This window comes from Protopterus annectens, chromosome 16.part0 (assembly GCF_019279795.1).
Source record: "Protopterus annectens isolate FY-2018-M chromosome 16.part0, PAN1.0, whole genome shotgun sequence".
Classification (NCBI taxonomy): Eukaryota; Metazoa; Chordata; order Ceratodontiformes; family Protopteridae; genus Protopterus; species Protopterus annectens.
Window position 1 is genome coordinate 35,141,196 of NC_056750.1, and position 14,201 is coordinate 35,155,396.

Genomic DNA, 14,201 nt, shown 5'->3' on the forward strand with positions numbered 1-14,201 from the left:
GAATCTATCCCTCCAGCATGTTCTGTTTATTGTGGTGACAAGGTTTAGGTCCCTAGAGCATGTAGCTCGGAGGGATTGGGGTTTCTTTAGGTGTAGCATGTCCAACAGCTCTGGGTTTGACATAGCTTTATATGTTAGGCAGAGATCACCTCGGAGTAGGTGATATGCTACAGAGTAAAGCTGGAGTTTTTTGAGGCGGTCAGTGTAGGGAATTTGTTTGAGGCCAGTAATCCTCTTTGTGAGGTACTTCTGTGGCCTTTCCAGCTGCTGCAGATGTCTTGTGAGGTACATTCCAAAAGGGGCGTTGTACTCTATAATGGGTCTAATGAGTGTCGAGTAGAGGGGAACAATTACCTCTTTTTTCCTGGAAGAGAACCCTTTTATGATGAGGTGTGTCATGTAGAAGGACTTCCTGACTACTGTGGCGATGTGACTATCAAAGGAGAGACTACTGTCCACCTGGGTCCCAAGGTCTCTTATCACGCATTTGGTGTTAAGTAGATTGCTGCCTATGTGGTAGTTCATGGGTTCAGAGTTTTTACAAAAGGGGATGACACTACACTTTTTGGCATTGAGCTTGAGGCCATGGCTCTGACACCAGGCATCTGTCTTAGCGAGGCCCTTCTGTAGGATGTCCACATTATTTGGGGACTTGACTATGGCTCCTAGTTTGCAGTCATCTGCGAACTTCATTAGCCAGAGGCCTTCTGTGTTAGCCTGTACTTCAGAGAAATAGATACCAAACAGGAGAGGTCCCAGGACGGAACCCTGTGGTACTCCACTTGTCACTGCTTTGAGGTCAGATTTGGAGTCTGCAACTTTTACAGTGTGAGTTCTGTCAGTGAGCCAGTTGGCAACCCATCTTGTGACGTAGGGATTTATACCTAGTTTAATGAGTTTAGCTATAATTGCAGAATGGTGGATGGTGTCAAAAGTCTTGGCGAGGTCAAGATAGGCTGTGTGAACCACCTTACCCTCATCTACGGCTTTGGTGACTGCCTCAAACAAGTTCAGGAGGCATGATCTGCCTTTCACAAACCCGAACTGGGTGGGATCCAGAGTTTGGAGGTTACCAATGTCTTTGTTTATGAGTTCCATGATGATACGTTCCATGGCCTTGCAAACCAGGCTCATCAGGCTAATAGGTCGATAGTTCCTGGGATCAGTAGTGGCTTCCCCTTTGTGGACTGGGATAACTGTTGCTGTGCGCCATTCAGTGGGAACAAAGCCTGATGCAAGGCTGTTATTGAACATGGTGCTTAAGTAGGGAGCCAATTCGTTCTGAAGTTCGTGTAAAACTCAGCCTTGGGATGTTGTCCAGTCCCATGGATGCTGTGTTTTTGGCTTTAGAGAGTGCAGCTTTTACCTGCGTAGTTGTGATTACAGGGACTCTGCATTCTTCCTGTATAGATATGGGCCCTTTAGGGGGTGAGAGGGGGGTAAAGTTAGCACTGAACCTATCTGCCAGGATGTTGGCAATATCAGCTGGCTCTGTAATTTTCGTGCCTTTGTGCTGTAACTCAGAGCAGATCTGGGTGTTGCCATCGAGATTCTTGACATAGCTATAGAATGCTTTGTGGTTGTCCTTGGAATTAGTGGCGATTTTGCTTTCGTAGCTAGCTTTGGAGGATCTTATAAGGGATCTCAGCTTCTTATTGAGGCTGACCAGGGAGCTCCTCCATTCATGGGATTTTACTCTCTTTTGCAACAGTTTCTTCCTTCTGTTGTACAGTTTGTTTATGGCAGGGGACCACCAGATTGGCTTCCTTTTTTTGGAGGATAGCGTCTTGGTCCTGTTTGGGATAGCACGATCCATGCACTCGTGTAAGTGCTTATAGAGTGCATTTGTGTAGGATTCAGCAGTTGTAACTGTATTGTCCGTCTGCATGGGTGTCATGGAGTTGACCACTTCTGTCTTAAGAAGCATGACGTTCGCTCTGGTGAAATTTTTTACTGTGGTTTCCTTAATGGGGGGTGGGGGCGGAATGTGGATATCAAGGATGATTAGCTTATGGTCGGATCGGACCAACGAAGAATTGACTTCAGGTGTGGAACACCGGTCACTCATGGTAGTAATGACTAGGTCTAGGATATTGTTGCCCCTGGTGGGGGTGTGGATAAGTTGATCCAGGGCATTGGAGTTTATGAATTCCAGAAAGTGTTGAGCTAAGGAGTTGGTACATGAGTAGTTTTGCCAGTTAATGGTGGGGTAGTTGAAGTTGCCCATTATTAGGGTGTTTGGTTGAACCCTAATATTTTCCAGTACATCAAGAAAAGAAGAGTTGGAATCCTGGGGCATGGTGGGGGATCTGTAGCAAGCTACAATTTGGATTGCAGTTTTGCCCAGAGTTAGTTGTACTTGGATAACCTCGGATACATTGTGCTGAGCAACTAGCCTGGAGGTGTGGATATCCTTAATGAATATGGACACACCTCCGCCTTTGGTGTTTCGGTCCAGGTTACATGGCCGAAAAGTGTGGCATGAGTTATAGCCTGGTAGTGCAGGGGGGCGCGCGCGCACACACACACACACACACACACACACACACATATATATATATATATATATATATATATATAGATTGATAGATGCACATACATACACAAACACACACACATATATAGATACACATACAAACACACACACACACATATATATATATATATATATATATATATATATATATATGCACATGCAAAGATATTAATAGTTCATATATCACTTAATTAACACCTACCTTTTTTAATATTACTTCAGAAATTACTATCATCTCTCAGTACACAGAGTTTATTTATCTAGTGTGTTCCAAAGAATTACATTAACTTCTGGTATCTTTCCAAGTTGATCATAAAAACAGGTCCTGTAAAGTTCATGTCTTAACCTAATCACCAAATGTTAAACTAATTGCATTTTCAGTTCTGGGTCTTGAACCAGTGTGGTTTTAAAGCACATGTAATGCATGGTTTAATGCCAATATTTAAATATTTTTATTCTGAGATGACATAACCGTTAATGATTTTTAACTCGGGTTATGTATTGTTTCACTCTCTCTAACTTTGAGTATTTTAAAATGAAAGTGGTACTTCAATCCCTCAGTTTTCAGAAAGTGTTAACTTACCTTGCCATCTTCAGTGTTGATATTTTCATTGTATGCCTTTACTATTGTCCGATCAATGAAAAGACTTCGCATAACCACAATTGCTTTTAACACTTTTCCAAGCGTCACCTTGAAGCAGAAAGGGAGAAAATAAAACAAATGATAAATGCTAGCACATATTCAGAGGCTCAGATGCATATTCAGTCTCATTAAAATGAACAGAATGGTATGAAGATCTGTAATGAAACTTCTATGCAGAAGGCTCTCTATGTACCCAAAGAAAAAAAGAGTAAACAGTATTCTGTTTCAATTAGTTTTGGAACTTTGCTCACTTTTTTCCTGGAACTTCAGTTATCAAAGTCCAGATTCTTTGTAACTAACAGCTCAGTCATGCAGTCTCTAATGAAACATTCCTGTTGTATAGCATTATTATAAGGAATGTAACTGGGGTGGCACATTCAGAAACACAATATAAGCCCTCCTTGAATATCAACCTATTAACTCACAGTAAATTTTGTCTTGGAAACTGGTGACACAATAACTGGACTTCATCATCAAGCAAGTGTAATATTTTAATTCAAGCAACAAACACTACAAATAAAACTCACCTTTTCTACAGCTTATGAAAATATGAATATAAGGCAGTAACTGGATAAACTGCTCAGAAGACTGGAAAATCAAACACAACTGCAACAAAAGCATTTCCGAAGTTCTGTGGTATGATGTTCGATCCAACTACATAACCTTTTGAATATTTTGCTCTTGAGCTTTTTGGAACCGAGGTAAAACTTGTTTCAGACTTTCTTTTACATGCAAATGGTGGCAATCATCAAATACTTCTTTTACAGGTTTATGAAATCATTTAAAGATTCATTGATATTCACTGTTCTATTCTGATATGGAACGGGCACACACTAGTTCTGCTGTGAATTCAGCTGCACAGTTCATAGGTGTTTACCAGACCAACGACCACAAGGGCCTCTTTAAGCCTAGCCATGCATCCCAAAACTCTGAAAATTTATGGATATCCCTGATAACTGTAAACATGGGCCTGGGAGATGAACCATTTAAAGGTTACCTGTATCCATTAGAGACATGGGTGCCAAACCAGGGATGAATTTCCGGTTTCCCATTCATTTGTCCAAGTTGCAGTTGAATTGGCTTAGGAGGACCTCTGCTTCACATGGATGGGAAGCCTGTTACATAGACAGGGTAGTCTCTGGGATACATACCTATTTCTCCAGCAGGTCATATTTATATCACAGGCAAGGTTTAAGTCTTTAGAACGGGTAATTCAGGTGCTGTTTCTTTTGTGGATATAAAGGAGGTCCATCAGAGTGGGATCTGACAATGCCCTATATGCCAGGCATATATTTCCTCTCAACAGCCTGTAGGAGACAGAATACATGGATAGGGTCTTGAGGCAGTCTGCATATGACATATTACTTACTTAGGCTTGCCTAAAAGTTATTTCATGCAGAAGTACAGTTCTTGCAAGATTACATGCCCTAAGGGATTAAGTCCTAAATACTGTTACACTAACCTGGTTCCGTGGTATAGAGGGATGAAGCCCCGACTGCAAAATGGGTGAGCAGGGTTCAGTTAGTAGCCAAGGCAGAAAGGAAGATGACTAAAAGGGGCTCACCTGTTACCTTCTTCTAAGAGGGGGAGGTTGTACATGCTTTTGAAGCAAACAGGGACCTTGACATTGACATTTCCCCAGTGGAGACTGGAGAACTACCTCTCGTACTTTGAGGTTGGCAGGTAGGGCTGCTTGCCGGCAACATCCCTTGCAGGAGTGAGGGACGTCCAGCACAGACAATCCATTACATGACCCCCTTCCCTAGCACAGCCAAGTGTGCTTATGGAGGCAAAACTGCAAAAAAAGAAAAGCATGAACAACCTCTGATGGTTGCCTTAATGATGGCTCCTCCCAGTCAACTCTCATTGTTGTGAAAGAGGAAGTACAGCTGTGTAAGTAAATTTACCATAAGAGTAGACGTTTGAATGATCTCTGCTGTAGAAACCTAAGCTAAGTGGGTTACATATAACAGCTGGTCAGCTTCCAAAGATCCAAAGCACCTGACTTAAAGAGAGGTTTGGGCACCAAGTCCTTCAGAGCTTTTATGCCAAGTGGCAGGTTGGCTAAAGGCTTGAGGACAATGATAGGAAAATGTTCACACCTTGACATTAAAACAGGCAAAAACAAAGGGGGTGGTGGGAGGGTGTGGCTACTGCAGCAGTTATTGTTATGGTATTGACCTACACAACTGCATGATGTTCTTCATATGGATCACTGCTGCAGTAGTTTAAGATATATAGGTAGATTTTATCATCTTAAATTGTGAGAAGAAAGAATGATCCAGAACACCTTGGAGAATGGTCCTAGCAAAGCCTGTCCTAGACCTAGAAAAGGAATATAGCTTATAGTATTTTGTAAAAGTATGTGTAAAGGACCAAGTTGTGCTTTTAGAACATTTTCCGAGTCCAACCCTTTCCAAAAAGCCACAAATGAAGCCAAGGCCATGGTAGAAAGAGCTTTAACACTGCCTGGAATAGTTTTGTTGTGGTGGGTATAACAATAGGTAATCACACAAGACAACAATTTGAAAATAGTCTAAATTGATGCAGGATATATTTTTTTTAATTTTACAAGAAAAGAACAGCAGATCAGGGATCCTGCAATATCTTGTTCTGTGAAGACAGTAACTGAGTATGTCTGTGGACATCCAAAGTATGAACTACCGTATCTCCCTCATACTAGACTCTGGAATGTCTGTGGACATCCAAAGTATGAACTACCATATCTCCCTCATACTAGACTCTGGAATGTCTGTGGACATCCAAAGTATGAACTACGGTATCTCCCTCATACTAGACTCTGGAATGTCTGTGGACATCCAAAGAATGAACTACGGTATCTCCCTCATACTAGCCTCTGGAAGGAAGACAAGGAGATGGAATGCTTGGCTAAAGGCAACCTTAGATACCACTACAGGCATAAATAAAGGATTTGTTTTTAAGGAAATCCTAGCTATGTGTAAAATAAGATAAGGCTGACCTACATAAAAGAGCTTCAACTTCCATACTCTTCTTGCAGAAGGTCAGAACACATAGTAAAGTACAGTTTTGTACCTACTATAAATGTAGATGTTCGAGTGTAGACACTGCTGTAGTCATTACACTTGGGTTATCCTGCCGTCAGGCGGTCCCCACAGTCGGCCAGAGTTCCAAAGTCTTGGTCCGGCGTCAGTTGCTGTCGCCTCCTCCCTGACGTCAGTGCGACAGGGGTATACAAGATGCAGCCGACGCCATTTTCTTCAGTTTTTCTTGCCCCAGATGTCAGGTGCCTCTAAATATGTAGGCAATTCCAATTGCTAATAAAATATACATAAGAAAAGCAAAAAAACAACTTACAGCTACTAGCAAATACTCCCCAAAGGTAGTAAGGATAGAAGACATAGGTACGTACCAACCAGTAAGAGGGGAAGGAGGGAGGGTAACCTGGACTGCAGCAGTGTCTACACTCGAACATCTACATTTATGGTAGGTACAAAACTGTACTATGTTCATCGTGTTACACTGCTGCAGTCATTACACTTGGGTAGAATCCCAAAGCTGAGGAAGGCTGGCTGGTCCTATAAGGCATTAGGGGTGGCTATAAGGCCCTGCAGCACTGCAGTGGCGAAGCCAGCTCTGGATTTAGAGTATAGAGGCAGATGGTAATGCTTGGTGAAGGTGTGTACAGAACTCCAAGTTGTTGCTTCCAAAATATCCTTGGTAGGTACTCCCCCTGGGGTAGGCAGTTGAAGTGGCTGTTGCCCTGGTGGAGTGAGATCTAATGCTGCTAGGTACAGGTTTTCCATGGTATGTGTGGCAGAAATGTATACAATGTCCTATCCATTTTGAAATAGTCTGTTTTGAAATGGCTTTTCCCTGTGCTCCTGCAGCATATGCTACCAATAATTGCTCAGATTTTCTGAAAGCTTTGGTTTTGTCCAAGTAGAAGCCTAACTGCCTGTGAATGTCCAAAGAGTGCAGTAGTCTCTCCCCTTTATTCTGTGGTTTAGGATAAAAAGTTGGCAGGTGAATAGTTTGGTTTAGAGCCACACTGGATACCACCTTTGGCATAAAAGTAGGGTTAGTTCGTAAAGACACCCTGTCCTGGTGGAAAATGAGGAAAGGTTCCACTGCCATTAGAGCCTGTAATTCTGAAACTATTCGCGCTGATGTCATTGCCAGGAGCAGAGCAGTTTTCCAAGAGATGTATTTTAATTCTGCTGTGTTGGCTGGCTCAAAAGGAGGTAAAGTTAGCTTCTTCAAAACAAAGTTGAGGTTCCAAGTTGGAGTAGGGGCTCTAAGGCAGGGTTCACTTAGTAGCCAAGGCAGAAAGGAAGATGACTAAAAGGGGCTCACCTGTTACCTTCTTCTAAGAGGGGGAGGTTGTGCATGCTTTTAAAGCAAACAGGGACCTTGACATTGACATTTCCCCAGTGGAGACTGGAGAACTACCTCTCGTACTTTGAGGTTGGCCCCTCTGAGGTACTGTTTTAACAGAGGATTAGAGAAAATTGGTGGATCCGTGTTGTAATGAGCAGAGATAGCAGAGGCGTGGATCTTGATGGATGAGAAGGAGAGTCCTTTGTCTAGCATCTCAGTTAAGTACTGTAGTATCTGAGGAATGTTTGGTACAAGAGGGTCAAGGCTGTGAACTTTGAACTTGGTTTCAGGCACAGAATCTCTTCCATTTATCCGAATAGGCTTTCCTGGTACTAGGCCTTCTGGCCTCCAGAATGACATCCAAAACAGCTTTGGAGAGAGGCATTACTTGCTTGACTAAGGAATCTTCCATGCAGCTAGGTTTAAGGTCTTTAGCTGGCTGTGTAGTATTTGTTTGTTGTGCTGAGTCAACAGATGTGGGATTTGAGGCAAAATCCAGGGTGGTTCTTGTGCTAAGCTCCTTAAGACTGGGTACCAGTGCTGGCGTGGCCAGTCTGGTGCAATCAGGATCATCTTTGGCTCTTCCTGCCTGGCTTTTATGAGTACCTTTGGCAGGAGAGATAGTGGTGGGAAAGCGTATACTTGTAGGTTCTTCTAGCTGAATGAGAAGGCATCCACTTTCCATGCTTGTGGATGGTAACTCCTTGTGCAGAATTTTTGTAGCTGGCAGTTTATTGGGGATGCAAAGAGTTCTATGTCTGGGCTCCACCATTTCTGTGTTATCATTCTGAATATTAATGGATTCAACTCACATTCGTGGGGATCCATGATGTTTCTGCTTAAGTCGTCTGCCAGTGTGTTTTTCTCTCCTGGCAGGAATTGCACTTGCAGATGAACTTGAAGGTTTATAGCTGTGTTCCATAAGGCCATAGTTTATCTGCACAGGGGGTAGGAGTGAGTGCCCCCTTGCTTGTTTATGTACCACATAACTGTGGTGTTGTCTGTCTTTAGTAGTAATTGTCCTGGATGCAGCAGGTCCTTGAAAGCTATAAGGGCATTTTGTACAGCTAGCATCTCTTTTTGATTGATGTGAAGATGCCTTTGTTCTGTGGTCCACGTGCCCTGAATACATTTGCCTGCCATGCGTGATCCCCAGGCGTAATCCGATGCATCTGTTGTCAGTGTTTGCCTGGCTGTGGGTTGTGTAAAAGGCTGTCCTTTGTTGATGTGACATGCTTGAGCCCACCATTGAAACTCCTGTTGAAGGCAAGGGATCAGTGGTATAACTGTTTCCAAACTTTGACAGTGTTGAGACCATACATTCTTTAGGTACCATTGTAGTTTCCTCATATGCAGTCTGGTATATGGAATTAGTAGTATGCAGGATGCCATGTAACCAAAGGCCTGCAGAATTTTTCTTGCAGGGAGCTGGGTCTTTGTTGCCATCAACTGAAAGTATTGAGTCAGTTGTCCTTGTTTGTCTGGCGTGAGATAAGCCATCTGGGCCGTTGTGTTCAAGCTGGCACCCAATAATATAATCTCTTGTGAGGGCACTAGTTTTGATTACTTTTCATTTTCTGTGTACCCCAGGCAACTTAATAACTTTTTTACAAACACCACATGCTTTAGAAGAGTGTCCTTGCTCTCTGCTTGAATCAGGCAGTCATCCAGGTACGGATAAATTTGAATTCCTTTCTGTCTGCAAAATGCAATTACTGGTGCCAGGCACTTTGTGAAGACCATGGGCGCAGTAGATAAGCCAAAGGGCAGTGCAGAGAATTGGTGCATTGAACCAGCTATGAATCTGAGGTATCTTCTGCAGTTTTGTCTGAGAGGGACATGCAGGTATGCCTCTTTGAGGTCCAAAGTCACGAGCCAAGCTTTCTTGTCCAGCATGGGAAGAAGCTGCTGTAATGTCAACATTTTGAATTTCGGGGCATCCAGGTAAGTGTTTATAGATGAAAGATCCAGAATGGGCCTCCAGGCTTTGTCCTTTCTGGGTACCAGAAAGAGTCTAGAGTAAAATCCTTGTGCTTGCTCCTGTGATGGTACCTTTTGAATAGCTCTCATATCCAAGAGTGCTGTAATTTGTTTTTGAGCCTCTGCCCATTGATTTGGTGGCAGATTTGGCATTCCTTTTAACCTTGGCAGAGTGTGAAAGTGGAACCTGTAACCTTGAAATATAATGTTGAGAACCCATTTGTCTTTGGTGATCATTTGCCAATTGTGGTAGAAGAGTGCCAGTTTTCCTCCCAAGGGGGCTGTCAAGACAGATATGTTTGGCAGCTGTAGTGGGAAGTCATTGGAGCTGCTTTTTATATGGTTGTGGCCTGTCTTCCCCTTCTTTCTGGCCTGATGCAACCCATTGTTGAGGCCTGTAAGGACCTTGTGTTTGACCTCTGGCTCTTGGATGTCTGTATCTTCCCCTTTGAGGTCTGTCTGTAATTGGAAAGGACCAATTCTTAGTTGGCCAGTTTCTAATAAATCTAGGAGGCTGAACCTGTAAGAAATCCTTCACCGTTTACATAGATTTTGCCTTGTCCTCCATTTTCTTTAATACCTCTTCTGCCTTAACTCCAAATAACACATCCTGCTGCAAAGGTGCATCCAATAATTTTGCTTTAACATGATCTGGTAACGTATGTTCTTTTAACCAAGCATGTCTTCTAATAACAGAGCCTGTAACTGCTGCTCTGCAGGAGGCCTCTGGAGAATCAAAACCACATTGCAAAGTATGCTTTCCCACTTGTTCAGCTGCATGCAATAAATCCTGCATTTCTTTAAAATTAGGAGGATCTGATTCTGGAAGCATTTTTTGTTTTAACTGAGACAGTACAAATTGCTGATATTTTAGCATGTGAAACTGGCAATTTAAGGCTCTCATTGCTAAAGTTGCAGACGTATATACTTTCTTTCCCCATCTGTCTAATGCTCTGGAATCTCTGTCAGAGGGAACTGGATTCTTGGCTGATGAGGCCTTGACTCCTTTGGGTCCCTGAGAAATAGTTTCAGGGTCAGCGACAGGACTTTTATACAGAAATTTATGGGAGTCAGGGACTCTGTAGTATCTGTCAGGTTTAACAGGGGCTGGAGGTAAGGAATCAGGATTTAAGCTGGAATCAGTATATACATCATCGACAATATCCAACACTGGCGGAATAGCAAGGGGTCTGTGTTGAGGTAATAAAAGGAAGTCTCTGAGCCTTTTCTTGGATTTTGAGTAATCCTGGCCTTCCCAGTGGAAATGCTCCCTCATGGTATGTAGGGTTTCCGGAGTAGTCCTCAGGCGGCGAGGCTGATGGAACTGATTCCTCAGCATCAGAATCCTCATAAGAGGGTAAAGAGTATCCTAAGTCTGAGGATGAATCAGAAGAGATGGACACCTGGTCGGATGAGTCATAGTCTGCATCCTGTCTAGGCCTTTTATCAGGAGGGGGATGGGACCCCCTGATCAGAGTAATTAGGTCTTCGGCCATTTTGAGCATTTGTTTCTTAGGCATGGAGGCCTGTCCTGGAGAATGCTGAATTTGTTTCTTTGACTTTAAAGGAGGCTTAGACTTAGCTGAGGGTTTAATGCTTAACTGAGTAGGTCTGAAGACACCCTCTGTAGCTGTGGGTTGCTCAGCTACTCTGGATCCCTCTGAAAGGTAAGTCTCGGTAGGCTGAAGAGCTTGTGCGTCCGAAGGCCCAGCCATCTCCACGTGGGAGTCAGAGGCGGCTTGTGGTTCTACAGAAGCGGTCGTCAGGGGCTGCGAAGGCGCCTCGCTGAAATCCGGAGAACCGGTGACTGGCCTGGAAGAGGCTTCATCGTCAGTTTTGGGCCTCGGATGCCTATCCTTGTCTTTGCGCTTTTTGTGTATTCCGGTCTTCGGAAGTTCCGACGGCATGGTATAATTGAATTTTCTACCAAAATAATGTTGGGCAAAATCAAACCGACATTTAATAGTGCGCTTGTTAAACCTAGCGCAAAACCGACAACCAGTAACGTCGTGGTCAGGGCCTAGGCATGGGATACAATAGGAATGGAAATCCTTATGAGGTATTTGCTTCCCACAAGAAATACAGTTATTAACTTTTACTGACATCGGTCTGAGGCAAGAAAAACTTTCCCCAACGGGATACTTAGCTTTGTAGAAGACTTCGGTTCTGGATTCGGAATGAAAATCTCAGGAGACGGCCGACTGGCACTTGCGAACTGCTTTTGCTTCGGGCACCACACGGCAAGAAAGACTGAAGAAAATGGCATCGGCTGCATCTTATATACCCCTGTCGCACTGACGTCAGGGAGGAGGTGACCGCAACCGACGCCGGACCAATACTTTGGAACTCTGGCCGACTGCAGGACCGCCTGATGGCAGGATAACCCAAGTGTAATGACTGCAGCAGTGTAACACGATGAACATCACTATTTTCCATGTCAAGAACCTCAAGGCAGCCTGATAAACTGGTCCAGATGAAGCAATAATTAGAAATTCTAACACCAAATTAAAATCCCAAGGAGAAGCTATCTGAAGTCTGTGATGTTTCATATGCAACATCCCTTTCCAAAACATTTCACATGAGATTGCATTAAAAGAGGAGGAACAAGGACAGACATGCTGGAATGGCCTACAAATGAACACTGACTGAAGAGAAAGAGAGGGACTAGGATACAAATAATGTGGAACTGCAGAAACACTAGCCCTGAAGAGGTGCTTGTTCCTTTCTTGGCACCAATTAGAAAACTTCAGAAAAAAAGTAAAAAGGTATTAAAATTCTATCATTCAGGCAGTCAGTTTTAATTGCTTGGGATTGGGTTGTATCAAACACTCAGTCTTGTGTGTGTAAATCCAGTCTGTGAGGGAGGTTGTAATAATTGTCTCTATCCATTTCCACTGTAGCCTGAGACAGAAAGGAGTCACCACAATGATCTTTGGAGAGTCTGAATCTTCATAATGACCTTGGACATTACTGGAAAGGGTAGAAAAGCTAATAAGAACCTTCCAATTCAAGAAAAAGAAAATGCACCTGTTCCAGGCTTTCTTGCATGGAGTACTGGAGTAAAACGTTGCCAGATTATTGTGCAAGTGGAAGCAAACAGTTCTATTTGAGGTGTGCCCCCACAGTTGGGTCAATTTTTGGAAGAACCCCGATTCAGTTTCCATTTGTGAGGGGTCTGTCATGGTCCTGCTCAGCTTGTCTGTCACACATATTTTGCTCTGATGGTATGCAAGATGCCTGTACAGTCAGATTGTGCTGAAAAGCTGTATCCTGGGTAACCATTGCTAATCTGTACGGAATATAAGGTCTGGTCCTCCCTTGCTGATGTAGCACATCAATACGGAGTTGTTGCTCTATTACAGGGTCTAATCACGCCAGACATATTTCACTTTCTTTCCAACAAACATCCAGTGATACTGTCTTTGTCTGGTATTCCTAAAACACATAAAAATGACAAGACCCTCCCTACAGATTAATTGTTTCAGCACAGGAATCCAAGACCTACCCCCTTGCTATATTTATAGTCTGGGTGCCGGAACCATAGAGTCAGGGGGAGGGGGAAGCCCCCCACTTTTACAGCTGCAAGACCTGTCAGGAAAAATTAATGAAGTGGAGTTTTTACGTTAACGTGGATTCGTGCGGGAAGTTAAATTAACTAAATTAGCTGTTCTTGTTCTCTTATTGCTCTGTGTTACAGGAGTTATGCTGCCGCTGTTCTGTTGGTGCTGCCTGAGGGGTGTGTGTGTGTGTGTGTGTGTGTGTGTGTGTGTGTGTATAAAATGTCCCAGTTAGGTGTACCTGGTGGTTAGTGTTCCTCAGGCTCAAACACGAGTCTGAATTCTCTACCCATATCACCACTTGTGATTCAGGGAGTTGAGTCTATAGTTCTCAACTGTCCAGATTTTCACAGAATATTTGGCTCATACTTTTGGTCTGATCCTCTTAAAATTTGTGGTTTTCTGGCAAATCAGTGAGAACTGAATTCACTAAATAATGGTAGCACTTTAAGTTTCAGTCTTCCTATCTTTCAGGAAACACATGGTAACACAAAACACTTTATCTTAGCAACTTTCTAAGATTATACAAGCAATATTTAAAATGTGTCCCTGTTTTTGGGCTTATGCCCCTCCCCCCAAATAAATGTTAGCTTTTCCCAGATTTCTTCTGCTACAAAGTTGAGAGATTTAGTCGAGTGTTAAGTGGATTTTCCAAGGAGCTGAGAGCTTCAGGGGAACAGAAGTTTAGTGCTACTTATGCTAAGTTGTTTGCATTGTTAGTAGCACAAAAGGTAGTATACTTAATTTTGATGCAGAAGGCTGTGGGTTCTACTCCCACAGTATGCAGATGGATTGCTGATACTGTATTGTGTTGTACTTTAAAGGGAATGGATGCTGCAGTCCTGCGAATGTCCTCCATTGGAAGAGTTACCTAGTAAAGTACAATTTTATACCTACCATAAATGTAGATGTTCGAGTGTTCACCCTGCTGCAGTAATCACACTTGGGTTATCCTGTCATCAGGCGGTCCCGCAGTCGGCCGGAATTCCAAAGTCTTGGTCCGGTGTCGGTTGCTGTCGCCTCTTCCCTGACGTCAGTGCGCCAGGGGTATATATAGTGCAACCGACGCCATTTTCTTCAGTTTTTCTTGCCCCAGATGTCAGGTGCCCCCCCCCAAAAAGATGAT

At 43.3% G+C, this 14,201-nt stretch overlaps 1 protein-coding gene across 1 annotated transcript in view; it reads right to left on the reverse strand.

The window, feature by feature from the left end:
* MED27 (mediator complex subunit 27) overlaps window positions 1–14,201 on the reverse strand; it is a 1,926,959-nt gene that overhangs the window by 600,531 nt on the left and 1,312,227 nt on the right. Inside the window, exon 5 of the mRNA XM_044058476.1 lies at window positions 3,120–3,227. Within this exon, the coding sequence (XP_043914411.1) occupies window positions 3,120–3,227 (108 nt within the window). The remainder of the gene's footprint in view (window positions 1–3,119; window positions 3,228–14,201) is intronic.